Genomic DNA, 24,600 nt, shown 5'->3' on the forward strand with positions numbered 1-24,600 from the left:
TTTGCTCAGTCACAATATGCAATTTTATTACAGGGGTTTAAATGTGGAATTTTATAATGAGTTATTCTCTTGCAAGCTTTTAACACACAAATGTTGAATTTTGGCTATTAATTTCTTAGCAAGTTTTTGTACAAAATCAGAATCTAGTTGAGAAATTTCATTTTGCAAGTTTTTGTCACAATAATGTTGAATTTGAACAAGTAAATGTATTACAGGCTTTTGCAACATTTAATATAATATGTGTTCATTTTCTCAGCAATTCTATTAATATCAGCTTCATGAATAATATCGTTCAGAATTTTACAAACCTGCAGATAAATGCGTTATTATTCTAGATTGATTCATTCAATTTGAAATATGAGTTTGCTGTAGTGGTTCGTTGTTAAGGCTATGCAATGGCTTAAAATAAACTTTCTACTCGTGATATTTTTCAAAGTTTTTCGATTTGTTTATCATCAAGCTACCAAAATGGAAAAATTTTCTCAGGAAACCATTTTTTTCCGATCATTACTTTTTGAGATATGAGCGCCTGAAGTTTGAATTTTTGGGACAGAACATTTCAAATTCGGTAAGAGATAAATCCATGAGACTTAGAGGATGGATTCTTCATGGTATTGTTGATCTAGTGAAATATTTTTTTTGATTATATCAATTTTTGAAAAAGTCATTCAATTCACCAAAAATAACTCAACTAAAAGTTATTTTTAGTAAATTGAATAACTATCTTAAAAATTGAAATTTCAGAAAATTTTTGTTTTACTAGATCGATCAACAATACCATGAAGAATATATCATCTAAATCTCATGGATTTATATCTTACTGAATTTGAAATGTTCTGTCCCAAAAATTTAATCTTTAGGCGCTCATATCTCAAAAAGTAATGATCAGAAAAAACATTTTTCCTGAGAAAACTTTTTCATTTTGATAGCTTGATGATATACAAATCGAAAAACTTTGAAAAATATCACGAGTAGAAAGTTTATTTTTAGCCATTGCATAGCCTTAATTGAATTCATAATGCAGGATCTTTCATGGTTCATTGAAGTTAGGCAACGCGGTTGAAAAAATTCAACAGTTTTCCATAATGCCATTCATAGTCAGTATTCAGTAAAAAATTAACATTTTACCAGAGCCAAACGAATTCTCTATTATATTCTATTTCTCTGATAGTACTCATTGGTCTTGTTATCTATAATATAATAGAGGAAAGAATTGGCTTATACACGTACAGGATAGGAAATTCACGAATGTGGCATCATCACGTCTGAATTACTAGACTGATAACCTTGAAATTTTGCATAATATCTAGGCTATATTATAGATTCTCAATTTACCGAGGACGGTTATAGCCCTACTTTAAATTCTTCAGGTTTTCAGTTTGTCAAGTTTTTAATTAGATTCTTTCGGAGCACGGTTTACCTGATAGCTAATAATTTTTGTAGTCCTTACTGTAGGGGAGGTCCTTGATAATTCCTTCACATTCTATTCGACCTCTTTTTTCAATGTATTTTATTTATTGTACTCCTCCAATTGTAGTCTTATTGATTATCAATTATCTATGATTATGATTATTCATTGTAGTCTTTTCACTTTTTTATTTATACCTTGTTTGGATTATTTCCTCAATTTCTTTGCATCTTAGTTGTCCTGTCAAGCAACAGTGATTATGAATCACCTATATAAAACTCAGCTACCATTTTTGAAAGTCATATGTGTTGGAGTAAACGATCCAAGAGTTGATACTCACTTTTCCTGTAAAGAGCAACTACAATATTATTGAAATGAAATAAAATTTATCAAGTACCCTTTTCATATTTTTATCAACTCATAACTTGAAAATGGCTCTAATGAGTAGATACTATTTGTAAATTAAAATAGGCTATATATAAAGAATGGGAGGCCTACTTGATAACGTCTATTTCATTTCAAGATCGAAGATTTGTTATCCTGGTTTACTAACATTCCAGTCGTTTAATCATTATTTTGATTAAATTAGTCTGCACATATAGAACCTTTGTGCAGAAATGCATGTAAATCAGCTCAGTAGAACCAATAGCCTATACTATTGTCATTATTGCTGTATCGATACTATTGCTACTTGGCCTATTCTATAGCATAATAGAAACAATAACATATTATAAAAAGTACCTATTCTGTTTGTCTGCGGTAGAGCTATAAGGAGTTTTGAAAACGTTTGATAAGATTATTTCAAATTAAACTGAGATGAGCCCCTCAACCCAGTTGAAGGGACTCCTTGGAGTGATCCCAGGGTAAATTTTTTAAATAAAAATGAATTATTTGTATCAAGAGAGATGTATCACAGTAGGAGTTTCCTGGTTGCACCGTATCAACCACCAAGCGCGTTCCTATGAGGAAGTGAGGGAATAAGTTTGCCGCGTCATTGGCATTCCACCCTCGCGACTCTCGGCCTCTGGCGTGACGCGGAGTCTTGTCTGTCGTCTCGTGTCGCGCTGAACAGCATGAAGCGTCACTCTGTCGCCGTGCGACTTGCGTCGGTTTTGCGTCGTAAATAAAATGACGACGACGCTCCACAGACGTCGGGGGAATTAGAACGCGGTTTGCGAGCTGTGTGAATGAACTGCAAAAGTAAACTAACATTTTTTGTTGTTTTTGGGGTAAAAAGTAATTAACATATTTGAGGTAAAAAGTTGTTAAAATCACTGGAAAAATAACTTTGAACGACTTGTTAACATACGGTTCGATTAATTTCAGAGTAGGTACTTTTTTACAGCATTTAAAACATATCACACCAAACTGAAAATAGTTTTTGAAAGAGAATGATCAAGTTTTAGATAGATAACTTTAAATGACTTGAACGGTTTAATGATTGTTTTGAATATTAGTAGTCTTCTATTGCTCTATACTAAAATATTATAGATTTGAAGGGTGGAATAAGTGAAAGATGTTGAGAGATGAATGTTTTGATGACACTCATGTATATTATTCTAATTTGAAGGGTGAAAAATGTGAAACATGAAGTTTTGAATGATTTTTAATGATAAACATTTTAGAAAATTTATCAACTAGGCCCTATTATCCAAAAATATTGTTTAGGAAGTAGATAAACTTTTGAGTAGCATTTCATCCATCTTGAACACATTATTTAAACTTCGTCAAGGGTGAAAGTATTGGAAAAGATGTTCGAGTTTCAAGTAAATAATTGTTAAAGACTACAACGTTCTTTCAAATGATGAGTAAGATGTTTTTATACTGCTACCGTTATTTTAACTTGTATCTGTTTTAATTATTTGAATATAATAATGTTGAATCCATAACAGAAGAAAAAATTGATTAGTTGAAAATTTGTCTGTATTGAAATTTCATTTCTTCAACTCATTAGAATGAAATTCTAATTTAAGATTTACTGATACCATACAGGTAAAATGGAATAGCTTTAAATGTGTTCTGTGGGCTACTATTATTTCATATACTTCAACTTTCATATTGTTGAAAAAAAGTCGAAATCATTCTGGTTGGCAGTAGGAATTTCATTAAGAGTTATGGTTAAGGGTAATTTAAAAATGAATTATATTGAAAAATAGGATTTCATAATTATTGATCCAGCTTTTCCAGAATGAATCTGTTTGTTCATTTCTATTATCCTCTATTTTTTTATTATGTGGAAATTGAGTGGATTCAATCCAATGTTCTTGGTTTCTTAGGATTTTTAACTTAGAATCGAATTCATTGTCAAATTCTTTTTAGGCCACAGATCATATAAAATTTAAGAATATTCTTTTCAACTTTATTATTTTTAAATTTATTATATGAAATTTCAGGTCGAATATTTTGAAACTATCAAATACTGCACTGCAATAATGAAAGATATTATATAATAATCCACTCTATTCTACTTGAAACTATGATTTTAATAATGTTGAAAGGTGTGTGAATTGCAGTTAAACTAACTTATTCTATCGAATCTTTTATAAGCTAATATGCTAATGATGGTAGATTTCCTTTGACTTTAAACTTCATTCCTGCTCTTCAGGTGAATTCTAACTTTAGTATTCTTAGAGATTAGTAAGTTTTTTATGGAAATCAAATTTTCTGGTTCAACGTTCCTCAACTTCCAGTACAATTTGCAGCATTTTGTATCGTCTCTATTGTCTGATAGATTTGAAGAATGTCCAGTGAAATTAAAATCGTATTTCATTCTTGCTTGAGATTTGTTCTATTAATAATGGTGTAATGATACTGTATTTGAAGGTATCTGATCATAAAATTTAAAAAATGATATAATTAATATTATTCTATTCTACTTATATAGTTTACAGAACTATACTACTAAACTACTCCCGTACCAAATTTTCAATTTCCTAAAAATGAAATCATCTTTCGATATCAAGCAGTTTTCCGAAATATGAAATACGAAGGTCATTCTTTTTCAACCTCCGATTGGTCATAAATAAGATAATAATTCTTTCACTACAAGCATCTTACACTTATGATTATTCTTCAACATATAATTGCCGTGAAAGTTGAGGTATTTTTAATATCAGTGGACCAGCCTTCTCATAAAATGCTGCTGCCAAATGAGTTCAAGTACGCTATGACACTGGTTTGTAGCTTCTCGTTTGTTTGCAAGCTCTGCCCACAAAGTCATGTCTTGAGTTTGGGGGAAAGGTATAAGTAATCAGTGGCCAAGTCTGGTTTGTATGGTTGGTGATCGAACTAATTTATTTGATTTGCTGGAGAAGCCGTTTCGTTGCACCAGCACTGTGAGGCCATGGTCAATTTTGTCGGATGACAACGATTCCGGAAATCATTTCAACTGATGACTTTGATTTTCCGACAAAATTCACACATAATGTATCATTCATAACGTCACTTGTGTAAACTTAAATCATTCTTCGATAGATTAATGCTGGGATATTGCCTTTTTCTTGCAAAACCGAATTACGCCATGCAACTAGCACCTGGCGGGAGGCTCAATTGAGGCGGCCATGTTTTGGGGTCTAAAACTCGACAACAATTCACGATCTGGCCGCACCGATCACAGGACGTTTGGTGGGAAAGACAAGCTGCTCAACTCTGTGAGAATCATCCCCCGACCGTTTGTCTGTGTCTTATGATATGTCATCGGAGGTTGAAAAAACGATCCTCGTGTTTATCACATTCTACATGTTTGTTGACATTATAGTGAATCAAGTTTGTAAAGGTTCCATGTTGCATTTGTTCAACATAAGAAAGATTTTCACGATTATTCAGAATCCATTACAAGGGCACTATTCAAACATTTGCTGAAAAATAAGTTTTTTTTTCACTGAGAAGCCTTTTTGCATGTTATTCATAGACGTTTTTCAGTCTATACAAGTTTTCTTTCCTGTCTGATAATTTTATTGAGTTAAATTCAGTGTGTCTTATTTTAATAACAGTTGAACAACAAAACTCAACTACTGTACTTTGTTTTGATTAGTATGAATAGGCATATAAGTAAAAATATTGAAATACCATTAATATAGGATAATATCACCTGACTTGTAGGAAACTTTTTTCCAATAGCTCTGAACCCAATCTTTAATACAGTATTAGTTCATCAAAGTCTCTCCTCGTCCCACAGGTTGTAGAGTACGGTAACTAGAGCTCCAGACTTGACCTTTGGAATATAATTTCACATTAGCTTTGGTGAAAAGCAAGCAATCAAGTCCTTTCTTGTTTTATAATAGCGTACAAAGCAGAAAGCAACACGCATTTAATGAGAGCAGTCTCTTTGTTCAGCGCTCATCTCATTTCAACTTTCAAACTGAGTTTTCAGGCACTTGAACTGCCATCCACCTTCACTGTTTTTACAGAGAAATGAATATTTAACGTGTAAAATTCCATCAGTTTAGCTAGCTTTAGATGTTAAGGAAATGACTCTATTTGTCACCAAGCTTATGTAGAGCGTGGGTGGTTTGGAAGAATGCTTGGAGATTGTTTAGTGGAAGTTGGAGGATTTTGAAAGGGAGAGCTAAAAAGCTAAATGATCAAATTTCTTATTCAAAAAGTATTTTCTTAGAACTCTCAGTTCTTTCACATTGATATAATTATGAGAATATTGATTACAGTCTTTACAACTATAATAGGCCTACCGTCGACTACTTTTTTTTGTGTTACAAGTTGGATGAATGGAGAATAATTTAATCCTCAAAGTAGTTTACAGACTTACAGTATATTATCAACAATTCAACATAAATTAAAAATGAGTAATATCTTGTTTTGAGTCTCAATGACTCACTGCGATTATTTATGTAGAGAAGTTTTAGTTTAAAATATTTTATTTTTAAATTGAATTTTACAAATAATAAACTGACGTGAGGCTCAATTAATTTCTTTGCTCAACACAATATTGTTATCTTCTTTCCCTTATCGCGACTTAGACCTGCTTTGTAGGCCTACATACAAATTTATCAAAAACTTACTACCAATTTAAAATTCCTTATTCAATTTAAAATAGTTTTATGGGTAGGGTAATAAATATTAGGCCACTCTGCATAATAGACTTATTTTCTCAAATGGATATTACAATAAACAAAATCTCATGCCCATCTTATTTAACTCCAAAACATTACCATACAAATTCTAATTTATGCACTAGATGCAGTAATAATAATATCGAGTGACCTGGCTGGCTGAGGTCTGGTGTCAGAGTTTCCAGGTCGCCACTAATCAATTTCAGGGCCTCTGACATGACCTAATGACTGCTTTTCAGGCAGCCGGGACCGACGACTTAACGTGTCCATCCAAAACTGCACTAGATGCAGTAAAATATGACAGATGGAAATTCAATACCTGTACGGTAAATCCATTGACAATGTAGCAGATGCATTCAACATCCTGAATTTCTTGTTCCATGGACAATTTTTCCAAAAATAAACTTTCCAACGTGATGTCTTATCATGAATAATTTTTATGGAGTCATGAAAATTTATGAGTCTATCAACATTTTGAAGTCTTATTACCCTATTTGGATAAAAGCCTCATGAGTAATTGAACCGTACAAAAGTTACGGTAGCCTGTGTTACAAGTTTTTCAAAGTAAAACATTGAAAACTTTTTTAGTGTAGCAGTTTGAAAATCAGCTCCAGAGAACATTTAACATGATAATTTCAAGACATCACAGTGTAGTATGCTGAACACACTAGATCCAACTGTGAAAAACTTTTTATGAACTCGAATCGTGACACATTTTAGCGAGAAACGTTTCATCTGGGACTGTTGAAGATTTACGTCGAAATTGGAAAGTTAGCAAAATCGTTTATTGGACATGTGCGTGCGTATCAACAATGTGTTGAGTAGCAGCTATCGAGTGTGTTATTTTATGGATGAAGCCTTCAGCTCACTTACAAAGGTCAGTTAGCCACATTCAAATTGCATGCCGTTCATGATTAAGTGCACACACAAACACATACACACAAAATGTGTTTCTCTTTCATATTTACTTGAATTGTTCCTGTTCAAAAAGGTCCAGATGCTTGCTTTAATATGGACTCAGAACTGAATTTATATGATTTGCTTGTGAAAAAATGATAACAGATTCAATTGATCTAATTCAGAGAGCTTATAAGATTCTTATTATTGTTTTAAGTATTTAATACCACCGTTTCTCCAAGGAAGTGTCATTCTTGATATTCTGATTTGGGTCTGTGAAAAACTTTGTACGGTAATGTCTCAAAAATGGTGTATGAAAGTCTAGAGCAAAATAGGCTCATAATAGCTTCTTTGAGTCACTTTTAAATGATTCAAATAAAATTATAGAACAAAAGATAATCAATTTTATTGTTTCATGTGAAAAAATTGCTTATCTTTGACCCTGTTTTATATTAAAATTTTAGTTTGGTGTTTGTGACGTTATTGTGTTAAAATTTGAGTTTGATGTTTATGTAGAATTACCAGTTCAATTGATTCAGATTTGACAAATACTGTTAGAATTCCACATCATATTCACATTATTTTTTATAATAATAATTCAATAATTTTATAGTCATCATTGACAGCTTATAGAACTCGGTTTTTCTGCCGCATCATTGATGAATGCAATTAAATTTAAATTTCATTGATTACGTCATTCTACACCTTTTCCAACTGTATTTGAGAAAGTATCAATATTGTAATTGATAATAGTCATTTGTATTTGAGAAAACGTCAAATGTAAATGAGAATAGTCCATTGTATTTAAGAAGTCATCACTTGTAATTGAGAATAGTAAATTTTATCTGAGAAAGTATCATTTTAATTTGAGAACATACGATTTAAAATCGAGAAGTTGTCAGTTGTAATTGGGAAATGATTTTAAAAAAACCAGTACAGTACTTCCAGTACCTACTTATATTTTTCATAACTTTACTCATATAAAAAAATCTGGTGTGGCGCACTCACACAACTTTCCTTGCCGTTATGAAAATTGATCACATGACGCTAGTGTTCACGCACATCTCAAGTCTACTATATTCAAAGATCTAAGCCAGCTGGTGACATGACAATAACGCTGGTGACACACGAAGTCTGCTATCTCTTCATAGTGAATGATTTAATAGAATCAACAGTTGCCAAACGTTTGCAAATGAAATAATAACATTTTCTTGAATTTCTAGCTTTTAGGTGAAAATGTTACCTGACATCAATTGTAGAGATTTTCATACTCAATCTTTTCCACTTGGAATTTTTTGTTTAAATTATATCTGAAGCCTGATAATTGATAATCTAGAATCAAACTTTGCATAGATGGGGTGGAGCTCCTGAAATTTTTACAGATATGGGACCTGTGGCAGTTGATAGAGCTTATTAATGACTATTTCAGGTATAACTTTAATCAAAATCGTTGTAGCCGTTTTCGAGAAAAACCCTGTTTTTGACAACATTTTCGCCATTTTAGCCGCCATCTTGTATCGCATTTGATCGAAATTGTTCGTGTCGGATCCTTATATTGTAAGGACCTTACGTTCCAAATTTCAAGTCATTCCGTTAATTGGGAGATGAGATATCGTGTACACAGACGCACATAAACTCATACACACACACACACACACACACACACACACCACACACACACACACACACCACACACACACACACACACACACACACACACATACAGACCAATACCCAAAAACCATTTTTTTGGACTCAGGGGACCTTGAAACGTATAGAAATTTAGAAATTGGGGTACCTATGGTAATAGGGTAAGGAAAGTAATAATATGATAAAATATTTAATATTCCAATAAAACGTTTAGTTTTTGAATATAACATTAAAAACCTAGTGAAGAATTGCCGAATTGCTTGATCAAGAGATTAAATTGATTGATGATAAAGTTCAATTGCGCCGTAAACATAAAGAATTTGATCTTCATCAAGTGAAATGTTTTACAAAATGTATGGAGACAAAAGTCGCATTGCCAATACATACATAGAAATAATATTCTTATTAATCATTCGTAAACAGTACAGGGGAAATACTTTCACCATTGAAAATATTAATTTTCACCCATGCAAAGCCTATGATAGTAATTGGAATACTGTGTACGTAGTACAGTATCCTTTCCTGCTCAAATCAAACCTGTATTGTAGGCTACAGAAGAGTCACGACATGTCAATGGGGAAATTTTCTCATTTTCAATTGATATCTGCTCATTTACATATTTGACGATTTCTCAAATACAATTCACTATTCTCAATTACATGTTTTGACTTCCCAAATACAATTATTGACTATTCTCATTTACATTCGACATTCTCTCAATTACAAGTGACTATTCTCAAATACAATTGATACTTTCTCAAATTAATTTGATACTTTCTCAAATAAAATTGGAAAAGGTGTAGTTCAGAAGATATGTTGATATTTATGATGATATGTAGTAATGATGATCTGGTTATGTATGATTTGGGGCATGCATCAACTTGAGAAGTGTTGTTTCTATCTGAATTATTGAATCAGCAAAGTTTAACTTGTATAGATGATTCAATGAAGGAATAAAATGATTTAACACTGGAGTGCCGAAAAACTAGAGAGTCCCAAGAAGGTCAGACGCAGGCACGGCCCTAGGGACTTTGCCGCCCTGGGCGAGATCGGCAACCGCCGCCCCCCCCGCAAGTATCTTTAATTGCTAATCCCGGGACCTACCCCTTCCTTGAGCTATCGCCTAACGCCGGGTTACTCATTGGGCGGTTTCTGCCGGGGCGGTAATTTCGCCGTCGCCGCCGTTCAAGGAGTAGTCTATGGACTTGAATGGAAGCTTACACACCGGGCGGCAGAAACGCCGCGCGGCTATATTGCCGTTGGCGGCAGCTTTGCAGCCGTCCACTGCCACTGCGGCTGGCGGTGTTTTCGCCGCTCTTGTCTACGCAGTGGCGTACGTGACCAAATGGGTGTTAACACATTTGGGGGTTGTCTACCGTCGCCGAAGATCAGTCGTCTTTCCCAGTTGCTCTAAGTCAGAGGTCTTTGAAAATCAGCCTTTTAATTTGTGTCTTGATGTAAAGTTTGTGAGTTGTTTATAACATTTATTCATTGTTTTAAGTTTTTGTGGTTGACGAGTGTGAGAAAATGAGTAAGTTAATAGACAATGAGTTGTTAATATCATTTGTAGAACCGAGGCCAGTTTTGTGGGACAACACCCACGACATATTTAAGGATCGAGATGCAACAAGGAATGCGTGGAAGGAAGTGTGTCTGGAGATTAGGGGGGGATTTTGAAACTCTGGATGACAAGGAAAAAACTGTAATATGTTGTATATTGCTGTCGATTTAATAAAAACGTTCATTTCAATGAATCCAAACAAGGCGATTTCTCTGCTGTCTTCTTCTCCTTCGATGGTACAACAAAAGTGGTAAAAGTTATTGCCTTTCCATTTTGAGTTAAACACTTAATAGTATACTTTCAAAAAATGTGCAAAATACAATTAACTAAACACTCATGAAACAAAGAAGTCACAACACATTTGCGATGAAGAACTACAAGAATTATTTTGGCTACTGATCATAAGTGGCAGTAATTTTCCGCTCAATGTTTGGCGGTATTTTTGCCGCTGAATGTGTAAGCTCGACTTTTTTTCGAGGCAGCGACGGTAGTTTCGCCGCCGCGGCAGAAACCGCCCAGTGTGTAACCAGCGTTACTATTGTGTCTCCGCTGTGATGCGATTGCGCCATTCACACCACGTCCACAGAGTCTCAGTAAACTCTAAAAAATTATATTTAACAATATTTATTTACATTCAAACAAATACGGTATAAATATTGGGGAACAGTAAAGTCCAGTCAATATAGACAAAAAAGAGGGGGTGTGCTTGCAATTTATATCATAGTTCTGATTTTTTAATATTTTATTTGGATACATGAGAGAGGTTCAGAACCAAATTCTTCATGAAAAATTCCCTTGTGCTATATACAGAGTGGCCCAAAAACCTCGTATTTTAGGTTCATTTTCCAATTTCAGCTATTTCCGGCAAAATCAGTGATCGGACAAAAAAATTTGCTCATGCTTTTTTTAAGATTATAAAATACTGAATGAAATGAGATCATTCGGAACTCTCTATCTCCAATGAGTACTGAGTTATGATTTTTCAAATATGAGTGATATTTTAAGGAAAAAAATCAATTTTGATCATATTTATCATTTGATCAACAATATATCCCGATTACAATCTAGATGTAAAATTCAAAATTCCTCTGGACGTAATTTTGTGCTCTACAATCTGAGACTAGGTAGAGCGCTCTATCTCATATAGATTTCCAGGTACACTTGACAACAATGCTCATTGTATTGTGAAAAACACCTCATTTTTGCTTCAACCATCATCACCATCTATATTGTCCTCACAGTGATATTTCGCACAATGATATAAGTTCATGAGATTATGTTCTATGAGAATCACTCGTTAGATGCACTTCATTTCAGTATTTCCTAGGTGAGAGGCGCGCTTAAGGACACGATCAAGGATCACTTAAGGATCAAGCTATCAAAATGAAAAAGTTTTCTTAGGAAAACATTTTTTTTCAATCATTACTTTTTGAGACATGTGTGCCTAAAGTTTAAATTTTTGGGACAGAACATTTCAAATTCGGTACGAGATTAATCCATAAAATTAAAAGGATAAATTCTTCATGGTATTTTCGATTTAATAAAACAAACATTTTTTGAAAATATCAATTTTTGAGAAAGTTATTCAATTTACTAAAAATGACCAAAAATAGCATTTAGTTGAGTTTTTTTTTTGTAAATTGAATAACTTTCTCAAAAAATGATATTTTCAGAAAATGTATCAAAATTTTCTTGTTTTATTCAATCAACAACACCATGAAGAGTTTATCTCGTACCGAATTTGAAATGTTCTGTCCAAAAAATTTAAACTTTAGGCGCTCATATCTCAAAAAGTAATGATCGGAAAAAATGTTTTCCTAAGAAAACTTTTCCATTTTGATATATACAAATCGAAAAACTCTGAAAAATATCAACAGTACAAGTAAGTTTATTTTTAGCCTTTGCACAGCCTTAAGACGTAGACTGCAACATAGTATTAGGCCTACTTAACTTGCTAAGTAATTAGAACTACAAATTCTACAAGTTTGTTTATTAACACACCTGTATAATTAAGTAGAACTCGTCTGACCTTTGCATGAGGAACTTCCTTCACCAATTCTTCAAGATCTGGGGACTGAGCTATTTTATGTTCGCTAGACCACTCAGACCTTCCTGGGACATTGTTGATCTTAGAAAAGTCTTCATTAGCTCGAGGTTGAAAAGCTTCTTATATACTTTCACCATTCACATTTGATATTATGAATTTATTATTTATTTGTATTTTAAAATTTTCCGTTCCTTTAAATTTGCCGCCCCCAAATCCTGCCGCCCTGGGCGGCCGCCCGGTCCGCCCACCTCTGGGGCCGGGCCTGGTCAGACGTGGTTATGACGGACTGATAATATTTTTTCGTGAGAGTGCCCAATATTTATGGGAGGTGCTGATACATAATATATTTGAGCTATTTAAGTTTAGGAAGAGAGGAAGTGCGTCATTGCGCATGGGGAAAAACTCTGAATTGGTTATCTAGGGATCCAATTTACAAACGTTATTATACAAAGGACAGGGAAGGGGATTTTGTTCTGTCGGTTATTTTTCTTGGAGCATTTTTTCACCTCAAACAATGAACAAAATTTATGTATTATTTATGAGTTTTATCAAGTCAAAAATGATTTACACCAGAACTCCAATTCCTTGAAGTACTTTCAAGCTCTCCCTGATTCTTTGTTACTCAAGATAAACTTGAAGTAACGGTGACCGTTACATAAAGTTTCTAATATTTCCCATTTCTCCAATGTTTTCCAATAAATGTTTGGTCTTCAAAGTAACAAGTGATCTATCAAAGAACAATGACAGCCTTCGGATTGAGGCTTTGAGTTGGCTTCCTTATAGCTGCTGCTGTAGGCCTACTTTTCTATCACCTGCTTCCCATGCTGGGATTCATTCAAAAATGTCAGCAATGATTGAAAGGGATGTTATTGATGTTATCCATAAGTATAGCTGTCAGAATCTCACCTTAGCAAGCTGGCTGGTATTATTCCATTGATGCGGGTCTGTTAGGTAAGATTCATTCAAAATTGTCAGCATTTCATGTGAATAATATCAGTGTTTCCCATTAAAACATTTGTGACAGCTGAGAGTGTATCTTACGTACCGTAGCTTCCTCTTCTTTTAATGGAAAAGCACCCTGTTCTTTGAGTTGAGAGTTACAGTTGTACTTCAAATGAAGAGTTGTAAGACCTTCTTGACACTGTGGAACTCACAGACAAATTAGATTCAGACGAATATTGCTGTTTTGTGTGACATTTTAAGTAGGTTTTAATCGTAAAAATTAGAATATTCAATAAATACTTGATAGAATTCAATGAATGAAAAATCTTCTCCACTTACACAGGAAAGACATGCGGTGGTGTCAAAAAAGACATATGGAAGTTGGTGTGAGGTTTGTTGGGTTGAGTGAGTGGGACAGAGTGATATTGACTTATTAGAAGTGATAGGGCTACTTACTGACTCTTGATCCATCAGTTTGAATAGATGAAATCAAATTATTGTATTAAGAATATTTAGTTATGAATAATTTATAATTATAAATGATTAATGATTGAATTTATTTATACACATGACCTATTTAGAGCGGCGGTCAACAAGGTGAGAATTGCCATGATGATAGCCAACCTCCGCAATGGAGAAGGGACTTCAAAAAGAAGATTCATTCGTTTTTGAATATAGATTAATTTAATAAATGAATACCGTTACCATTAAATTTATTCGAGAATAACTAAGGGATGGATATAGGTCAGATATGATTAGATTGGATCACTTTCATTTATATAGATTGCAAAAATTTGTAGATATTTTAATCAGAGATTAAACGAAAAGATCAGTTAGGATTAGCTTAAAGATTAATATATTTTTATGTTTAGGCTTATATGCTACATTATGATAATTGGAAATGAAAGTAATTATTCTATGAAGCGTTTTACAAAGTATCAACTATTAAATTATTGAACAAACGATATGATGATGAGGGATGGATAGTAATAGATAGGAGATTGAAAGATAAGGATGGAAAACAAAATTTAGACCTGGTCTGGCTGAGTGAAATTAGTGTAGCCTACTATGGTGATTGGTGAGTTGGTAAAGTAGGTCTATGTTTTCTAAATTCAGAACTGAGAATTGATTTAAAAAAAAACTATTGATTTAAGTCTTATTATACAGAATTATACATTTAATTGAACTATGGAATAATATTGATTCAACGGTTTGGAAATTTTATCAGGCTCACCGTACAGTCTTCATTAGGCCTTCATCTTATCTTGTCATAGCAGACGTATTAACTTTATCCACTTGTATTATCTTGAGAAATGTAACTATTTATTATTGTTCTGTAACGGCTCCAATTCTGTCCATACTCCATGGTAAGGTATTCAAGTACAGTTGTTTATCCTCAACTCATTGGTATGCGATGTTTTTTATTTCCCCCACCTACATTATCTGGTTTGTGTCTATAGTGTTAATGAGTTTGTAGAATGTTTGACACTTGATAACGCATCTATAGACATATAGAATATTATTGTTGTTGTCCTGTTTTTATTATTGTTGATTTGTTATTACTATTATTATTGTTAGTGTGTTAAAAAACGTTACCATACTTATTCATGTATTGATGAATGAAGAATGTTATAAATTGTAAATGTACCTGACCTTGTTATACAATTTGTTTTGTAATGACAATAAACAATTTTTATTGATTGATTGTACCTAACGGCAATATTATGTGTTCAAAAGTTCATTATTTCACGATAATTCTTAGATAAATTGATGTGGTAATCGCACTTGATATTTGAATTCCTTGCCTTGAATAAAAAAAATGTAAAAGTTTATAATTTGTACAAAAGTGATTTTCAACACATTTTCCTTAATATTCTAATCTCCTCAACTGCAATTAGACTACATATAGAAGTCTGAATAGAAATTGAAAATGTGATGAATTTAGCCGTCATGCCGAGTGATTAAGAATAATCTTGCTAGCTATCAACCATAAAATTGTGGAAATTTCCTAGTTTCAGAAGGGAGTATAGTAGCTTTGAAATTATATAGGCAGAACAAGCTAATACCAAAATATTACCACAACTTCATGATTTTTAATATGTTTATAGGTCCTAATTACTTCGAATTCTTGCTTCTAGTAATAAGTACAATAATTATTGAATTTGAATTGGGTTGAGATAAGCTATAAGTAATATCCTGAGGATTGAATAAACTGCTTGAAATTGTTGGACCACTCATTATTGGATAAACACTCATTATTCATTGGAAAATTCAATTTGATTTCGGTTAACAGTAGAATTTTGCAAGAGTTTGCTGAAGTTTGATATTGATGTAGCAAAGTAGTCCATCATGAGTTTTTGATGATTTCAAGTAGTTGGGACAATAATATTTATAAGTATATTTGTTGTACAAGTACTTTGGATATTTACAATAACATCAACTTCACTGCAACAAAGGAAGTTGATTATGAACATGTCAAATATGAATTTTTCCCAAAGTAGTATCTGATATTTTACTATTGATACTCAGCACTCAGTAGGCCTGATTCAGATTCTCTCAGTGGAGCACTTTATTATTAATGCTATTCGAGTTATATCATTCAAGTTGTTACCTGACATCATAAAGTTGGGGTGTTTCCTCACTTGTGAATGCTTACTTCCAAGCTTTATGTGTGCAAACTTGCTAGAAACTTCTTGGATGGAAATTTGACTGTATGCACCGGGGGCCACCGAAGCTCATCTCACCTTTGAAAAAGCCGTCTCTCTCTCACTCACTCTCTCTCATTCTCTCTGTTATAGCGGCGCATATCAAAGCGAGAGAAAGTCTTGTAGGAAATTATATCACTGTGGAAATATTATCAGAGGAGCCCCACACACCAGTTTCGCTGGATATATTGGGGGAAAAGTTTTTATCAATTTATCTTCGGGGTGAGAAATGTCATTTTCACCGCACGCCTTGTCTTGCAGTAGCACGCTCTTTCCAGCAATGAGAAAACTTTCAGATCCATCCTCCTAAGGCGAGATACCCTCCTCCTCGGTCAAAGGGTGTTCTCCCCCTGTAGAGTTACTTCAAAGCTGATTGTGGAAGTCAAAGGGAAGATTGCTGCCAAATTGTTTTATAATAATTATTAGTGGTGCAAGGGTTCATTAAGTTTTGTTTTAGGTTTTAGTCGATGCTCCTCAACTGGGTTCCCATTCAATCGTTTTTATTAGGATAAAACTTTTATAATTTAATCTTTAAAACTTGAGTTGTTAATCATTTTTACAATCCAAATGTTCCTGCTGTACTCTCTGTGGATGATTATTTTATGGTCCAATCGCTTCTTTGTTCTTCTGCTGTTGTTCTATTAATGATTTGGGCATATCCGTCTTCGTCTTTTTATTTTAATTTACTGCCATCTCCAAACATCTCTTCAAAGATTTCTTTACAATTCTGTTGAATCAAAGTGATCAATTCATAGTTATATTGGAGAATACTCAAGCCTATTTCAGGAGTTCAATTCGCTATTGGAATGTCTGATTATAATATTCTCATGATCATTTCAAATTTGATTCCTCGTATTTGACTCGGATAGTTTTTTTTGAAAATATTAATTTTTCTCTGTTTATTTCCTAAGAAAACCAGAGTTTTCCTCCAATTTAACTATTATATCTATTCTATATATTTTGTTTCTCTGATTAAATGTATTCCTGACATATTAATCTTCTTCTATTTCACTCATTTCTGTTCTCATGCTTTACAAATTTTAAAGTTTTCGAAGAATGTCCTCACAGTATTCCTGAAACAAACTTGGTAAAATACTGAAATCCTTATCCGAAAGATTGTTGAATATATTTGTAAAAACAATAGTTCGGTTTGTAAAAACAGAAAGCAATGGTTCATAGGTTTCCATCTGATCTCATTTCCTGTAAAATAGAAGAAGCCAATCTGAAAACACGAAAAATTCAGACCTTAATATGACGACTTTAATATTATGATGATAGTTTCTTGATTCATTTTGAGCTGAAATGTAATTAACACATTATTCTGATGACGGTGTTTGAAACAGCAAAATAGTATGACTATGTTAAACCTATTTCATAATATAGTCCATGATTTTTGCGAATTATTGCGGAAGAAAATATAAAAGCTCATAAGAACAAAGCAGCAATGAACGAACAAAATTCGAAACAACGTGAAACGGGAGTGCAAAAAAGAAGATTCCAAACATTCCAAGCAATTAAAAGAAGTGTTGCGCTATGCATGTGGTGTCAAACGCTTGAAATGAACTGTTTCGAGAACGTCAAGCCTCACCTGCGCAATAATCAAATGCCAAAATTGACAAAGCACTCGAAAATGTAGAATAATGGGGAATGAAATTGGAGAATATTAACAGCAGCCGGTGTCATTGCGTTTTAATATAAGAGGCGAGCAAATTGAGGTGTAACTACACACATAGGCCTACTCACTTTATTGCTACTTGAAATATTATTGGCCACAATATTCTGAGCGTTTACTCCGTGTGATTATTACAAGAATTCTGGGAGTACCAGTACTCCATGTAATCTGATGTTGGCTATATAGATTCCCAATAAGTGATGAGTAGGTTATGGATAATATTTATCCAATAACTTGATGAGCGATATGTATTTTCAATTTGCTCTGTTCCATAAGCTATGTGAGAATGGGTTGTTGATTATGTATGAAATGAAGATTATCATCTATATAAAAAATACTAAAACCAACAAATGGGTTTTAATGATTCGAACATGCGCATTTCACTATCCATCAGCTGATACTACGCTTATTTTTATCGTATTTGTTTCTGTACCAATACTGATATAATAAGCTGATGAAAAGTAAAATTCGCGTGTTCTTGGCGCTTACGTCTGTATGCATTTTTAGACTTTTTCTAGTTTTAGTTTGAGCCTGAGGTTTCTATAACTGTAACTTTACATCAAAATGAAAGATAAATCATATAGGATACTATCGTTGATAATTGGAACATTGGAACAATACACTTGATATATCCTACTGATCTTTTGACATTTATACTTTCTTTTAAAAAAATAATCAAAAATTGGTTGGAGAGCATTTAAAAAATATTAGAAGCTTCAAGAGTACCACAATTCACAATAGAAGAGTTTTTGACCATATGAGAAAAAGCTGCCTAGAAAAGCACTCCTAGCATAACCCTACCTTTCTTGTCATTCTGGAGGGTTTATGCTGACACAGCATTTTGGTGACAAGTAGAATCTTTCTGTGGGTTTTGGTAAACCTTAAACTGTAGTGGGGTTTGTTCGCGGGAAATGCAATATTTTATTTTGCTCCTGTAAAACTATTTATTAGGCTGGTGGGTAGGACTGTGGCATGACAAATGGGTTTAGCGCTGTGCAGACAATCGATTTGGAGACGAGCGCACGCGAGTGTGTGTGTGTGTGTGTGTGTGTGCGGGAGTGGCACGGATAACCACTACATGTATAGGAGTCTACGTTGTGGTGCTTACGCGGTGAATTGATCTGGTGGTGTCCTACTGGAGGAGATAAGATTGAATCGATAGGGCCCACATCGATTTGCAAAATAGACGGTTCTGTCTGTGTGTGAGGGAGAAAGTATGTTTGTGGTGTACCAAGTGACGGGGTTTGGGTAATTGCTGACTCAGTTTAATGTTCAGATACAGAATACAGTCGAAGTCGAATAGGTTCTTTATGAGAGAAAATTGAAAATAGAATCCACAAGTAGGAACCCACCAACATTCATAAGTGGAACAAAAGGAGTACCATATCCGAAGGGTGGAGATGTAGAAATAGATGATATTGAGCATACAGAAAATAAATACGTGTACAGGGGGAACGATAAAATTATAATTTATATAATAAGTTATTGCTTATAAGTTGATAGCTACTGTATATTATTCCATAGTGGATTGATTCTTGTCATCTATACAAGATACTAAGCCTTTGAATGAAAGTGTGGATTCTTCAGTTCGGAATCTGAGTCATTGAAACAGTTCATGAGAACACTTTCAATATACTCAAAGTCTAGCTGATTATTTTATCGTAGTTATATTATTTTAATCTGGTAGAGTGATTTTTTAATGCTTCAAAAGGATGTATTAACAGGTTTTGGCACAAAACCTCTTTGTTTCTCAATTAAAAAAATAAGTTATTGTTGATCTTGTTTGAATTTAGCATCCATTTGTCCCTTTCAATGAATACTCACAGTAGAATTTATAACCTCCTAGATTGATTTATTGAGGAATGAAATCATAGCGGTGTAGAGGGTACGTCTGGAAGAACGGTGAAACATTAAACTTATCTTGCAACAAATAAACGAACTTCTTGTTTCGTGACCGAGTAGGATGCAAGCATCTACCTCTAGTTTAAATAAAACGCGTCATTATTTGGACGTTGTATGGAGGCGATAATTAAAAACTTTAACGACCACCATTGTTGTCTAGAAGAATTTGATTTTGTGCGAGAAATAATTACAGAGTACTAGATCTAGAGCGACGACGGTGGTCTTGTTTGGAGAGCTTTCACGTCCGGTCGACATTTTTATGTCGATTGGTCGACATTTTTATGTCAACCGGTCGAAAATTTTATGTCAGTCGGAAACAGTATTTGCTGTCGAATCTCGCCTCGTAAAAACCACCCCCAATTACCGAGCAAACACTCCTATCTATTTGGTTTCATCCCCTTTAAACATCGATTGCGTCCTCATGTTTTCCTCCAATTCATTCAGTCTGTGGAATAAACACTGCAACTAGTTTCTCATTAGAGGAAAAAAGGATGAAAAATTCGGAAAATATATCAATTTCCAGCCGTCAATATCGTAAATATTCGCAATAATCGTAAATCAAGTAGTTGTTTCGAGAGATATAAACTCACTTAGTGGAGATGTTTTCTTCCTGACTGTATTTTATGCGAGGATGCTATCATTACGACGATCGCTATTTGTACTGAAGCTTCCTGGAAATTCCCCATTTCCTTCCAACGATATTTCTCTTCTTATTCGTCCTCTCCTTTGTTTCTCTTTCCGTCCCTTTCTTCTATTGTTATTCTATTTCCATCAAACACTCGAATTCCAGATAGTTCCCGCTCTCTCTCTCTCTCACACCCTCTGCAAAAGAGAGAAATAAATATTCGGCTGCATAATAGATTTTCCAGTAATTCGCTAGGGAGAAGTTATCCAGTTTTCACCATCATCTATCATTCCTGTCTTCATTTCATTGTATTTGTATTACTGGTAATAAATGATATCATATTCTGTATTTTATTTCCGTACAAAAAATTTAAAATTAATTTTCTCTCCACAAGTATTCAGCAATTGATGATATTATTCCTACGTTACGATGCAGAAATGTTGCTACTATTTAATGGAGCGGTTTGTGGAGATAGGATGGAAGTTGAATTTGATAAGCTCAGTGTAAAATTTCATCTCAATCATGTGAGCAAAACCTTAATATTTAAGCTACAGTGTTTGATGTACAATCAAAGAAAGATGAGATTATCTATCTGCTTTGATTCAATCTCATTTTAATGTCTCAAGTACGATTAAATACTTTATTCATTGATAACGATGATATACATCGACCGAAAGGAATTCCGATTCTATAATTTGACCGAGGTTTAGATTTTGGTTTTAATTCAAACAAAACAAATACTGCACTTATTCATCTATCATCAATCTAACACACGTTTTTCATTGAATTCACTAGGCAGAAATAATTATAGTAATCATTTCTAGTAAAAAAGTGAAATCATTTATTTCTTTTAAACCTAACATGAATTGAAAAACTATTGATTTCTTTAATACTCATTTGAATTAATTATGGTTGTAATCGAGGTGTTTAGAATAGGCCTACTCATCACTAAAAAGTCCGGTTTTCGAGTAATAAATACCAAATACTGAAAGGGCCGGTTTTGAGCTCGGGATTCAGCAAAGTTCGAGACTTTAAACAGCTGGAGTCAGAAAATCGGCTTTCCAAAACGGGGCGTAGTCGTAGTTTTTATGATAAATATTTACTTACTCATCTCTATAATTATTGGAAACATTTTTCCTTGACGAAATAAAACATTCCTAAATAATTCCAAATAGCTGAAACATTACACTATTTTCTCTTTATTTTATTTTGTGTTCAATTTTCTAGTTGATCGAAATATAATTTAAACGTAGACTGCTACTACGCCCCGATTCGGAAAGCCAATTTTCTGACTCCAGTTGTCAGAAACTGACAAAACAGTTTGTCTAAAACTTAGCCAAACTTCGAGCTCGGAAACCAGCCCTTATTGTATAATATCTGTATTCTAATGAGCATTGTTGAACTAATGCAACTATTTATTTCTTTGTTGTTAATTCAAATTTTATCACATTTCTCTTTTCATAGCACAATATAATCATGAAGCTATCAATGATTATTGAGTTTCCAATCGTCTCATCCTCAGTTTTTAGACCTAGAGTGTAGTTTGAGCTTCTTCTTATTCATCCACTCACCACACATATTTAATACCCTTTCAAACTGTCCTCCCTTCATTTTTCAACCCTTCACCAGTGAACATTCCATTCCCATACTCATAATTTAATACCTGAATCTCCCTCTCTGTCTCTTACTTCCTAGTTTTCCTCCCCTGCGACTTGTATGCCACACTGCTTTCCATTTGTAGAAAGTCTGTGAACATTTCACTGGGTCTCCTTGTTTGTTGAGACGGCCCTTACAAGTTTCCCAGGGGAGTTTTCCGCTTTCCACTGTGAGCTTCCCCCTCATCGACAGCTTTTCCACCCAAACTAACCTTTTTCTTTGCCTTCTTCCAGTTCTTTGTTTTCTACCATTTTTCTATTCTTTGTTCTTTGCCGTCTTTCACTTTGTTTACCGTTATTTTATTTCTTCGATCTCCATTTTATTTCTTCGTTCTCCATTTTATTTTTATTCTATGATCCCCAACCTCTTCGTATAACTTCCTGTTCCCTTTTTTTCCTTTTTGTTTTCTACTTTCTTCATCTTCCCTAGAACCTCTTTCTTTCCCTAATCTTCAACTAACATTATTCTTCTATCTAACTAACCTTCTCTCTAACTAACCTTTCCTCTCTTCCTTGATTTACAACTTATTTTATTACCTTCTCCTTCACCTTATTTCACTCTCTTTCTTTACACATTTTTTCTCTTTCTTACCTTCCGCCTTATTCCTCCTCTTTGCTTTTCTCATTCTTCCGCTTTCTCTCTCTCTATCGTCTTCCTCCTCTTTCTCATCCAGCTTTTCTCTTATGCTTCTTCTGCACTCGCCACTTTTTTCCTCTTCGTCTTCTCCACTCTCTTCCTGTTCTTAGCTCTCCATCTTCTTTATCTTTCTGCTCTTCGTCTTCTTCAACTTCCTTGTTCTAAACCTTTGTCCTCTTTCTTTTCCTTCACCTTCTTTCTTTTCTATCTTCTTCATCTTTGACTCCTATTCACCTTCTTTATCTTCACCTGCTCGTTCCGTTTTCGTTGACAGATTTAATCAGTGGCCTCCCTATCGAATTTCCGACCTAGCGCAAAGAATCGTCTCGTTATCTTGCCGAGCCGAGTCGGGGTTGGCTGCCAATCTGATTCCAATACTTTCCGTGACTTCCTTTCCATTAGTACTGTAATATAAATTGGAGTTTTATTGCGCTTACCTATTCCGAATCACGGAAGGGAACCTGTCCTGGAAGGAGTCGGCTGGCTTGTTTTTCACTGCATAAGTTTAGCCACTGTGGACTAACCGTGATGTGTCAAGTAGCGGGGCTTTTTTTTGTTTTTTTTTCTACAACTGGAAAATATAGAATCTTTGGGAATTTAAGTGGCATGAGGTTAAGTTTTATCTTCAAAGAAAACATAGTGGAAATTAAAATGTAAGGTACCAGTTTATTTATTAAAAATATATTGAGAAGTGCTGGAATATTTTATTAATTTCAATACTATGGTGGTTAATATCTGGATGAGATTTGAAGAATTGGTAGTAAGAGATTTGAATAGTTAGGGAGAGACAAAATTCAAAATTTCAATTTTTTTCCAACACAGCTTTTGATCACTATTGCCAACATGAGATTCTCAAAAGCCATTGTCTTTAAAGATAGTCATACTTTGAATATTCTTTCTATCAATTCTATTATAATAGAGGAAAATGTGCATATTCATGAAAAAACAATAGAGGCTACCTGGTCTTTGATGCATGATAAAAGCTTAAAGTACAAAATGTTCGTATTATAACAACCAGCTGACTACTGGTATTATTAGTTTGCCTCATCATAAAATAGGATCATGGATTCACACATCCTATAGGTGTTTGTGTGGATGCTACATAATTCAGGAGTGGTTTACCCATTCACAATTGGTAGGTCTACGTGATTCGTAGAAATACAAGCCCTGATAGGATACTTTCACACGATAGGAGACTTGCAACTTGAACACTGAACAGTGTTCACGTTTTTTTGTCGAAGTACATTGAGTCAAATCATGTCTTTCACATGGTGACTCCTATCCAGGAACCTCGTTTTGTCACGTCTTTTCCCCTCGAGGCAAGCAGAGGCAAGATCTAACAACTATGCCAACGTTTGCTCAAAGTATGACTCATCACTTTTTTCTCAAAGTCTAACTTCCTTAAAAATATAGATAGAAGATTTCTGATTTCGGATTTGGATTCAGCGACCCCAAATTCTTTAAAGCGTAAGTCCCGTTTTCGAAAATATTCGAAAACAAGGAAAGTTATGGCTGTTTTTAATAAAGCTTTCTATTATCATATAATTATACGGTAAAAACGAACAGGTACTGTACTATACAACAATGTAGCTATTCTAATACAACTTACACTGTATTCGTGTAGGAAATTCGGTAGGATATTTAACTTGATTTCTGAAAATACCCCAAAATAAGGGGAGTAAGATAACTTTGAAAAACCAAAGTTTTCCTGCCGATTGAAGAAACATTAAAAATTAGTCTAAGACATATTATGTCTTAAGCCGCGTCCACACTATGTCGATCGACACCGATCGACAAAGTCGATCGACAATGTCGAACAAGTCTGGACGT

The 24,600-nt window shown here is 34.0% G+C and overlaps 1 protein-coding gene across 15 annotated transcripts in view; it reads left to right on the forward strand.

The window, feature by feature from the left end:
- Positions 1–2,221: 2,221 nt before the first annotated feature.
- Positions 2,222–24,600, forward strand: part of LOC111046312 (beta-3 adrenergic receptor) — a 268,205-nt gene continuing 245,826 nt past the window's right edge. For 5 of the 15 annotated variants that reach the window (XR_005572375.1, XR_005572373.1, XR_005572376.1 and 2 more), the window contains exons 1-2: positions 2,402–2,735; positions 7,066–7,354. Coding sequence is in view for 1 of the 15 variants with exons in the window: in XM_039437100.1 (XP_039293034.1) it covers positions 7,329–7,354 (26 nt within the window). In the remaining 14 variants the exon portion in view is untranslated. Of the gene's footprint in view, positions 2,740–7,065; positions 7,355–24,600 lie in introns of all 15 variants that reach the window. The other 10 variants (XR_005572386.1, XM_039437097.1, XM_039437100.1 and 7 more) reach the window with 9 other exon arrangements.

The sequence above is a fragment of the Nilaparvata lugens genome, chromosome 10 (genome assembly GCF_014356525.2).
Source record: "Nilaparvata lugens isolate BPH chromosome 10, ASM1435652v1, whole genome shotgun sequence".
Classification (NCBI taxonomy): Eukaryota; Metazoa; Arthropoda; class Insecta; order Hemiptera; family Delphacidae; genus Nilaparvata; species Nilaparvata lugens.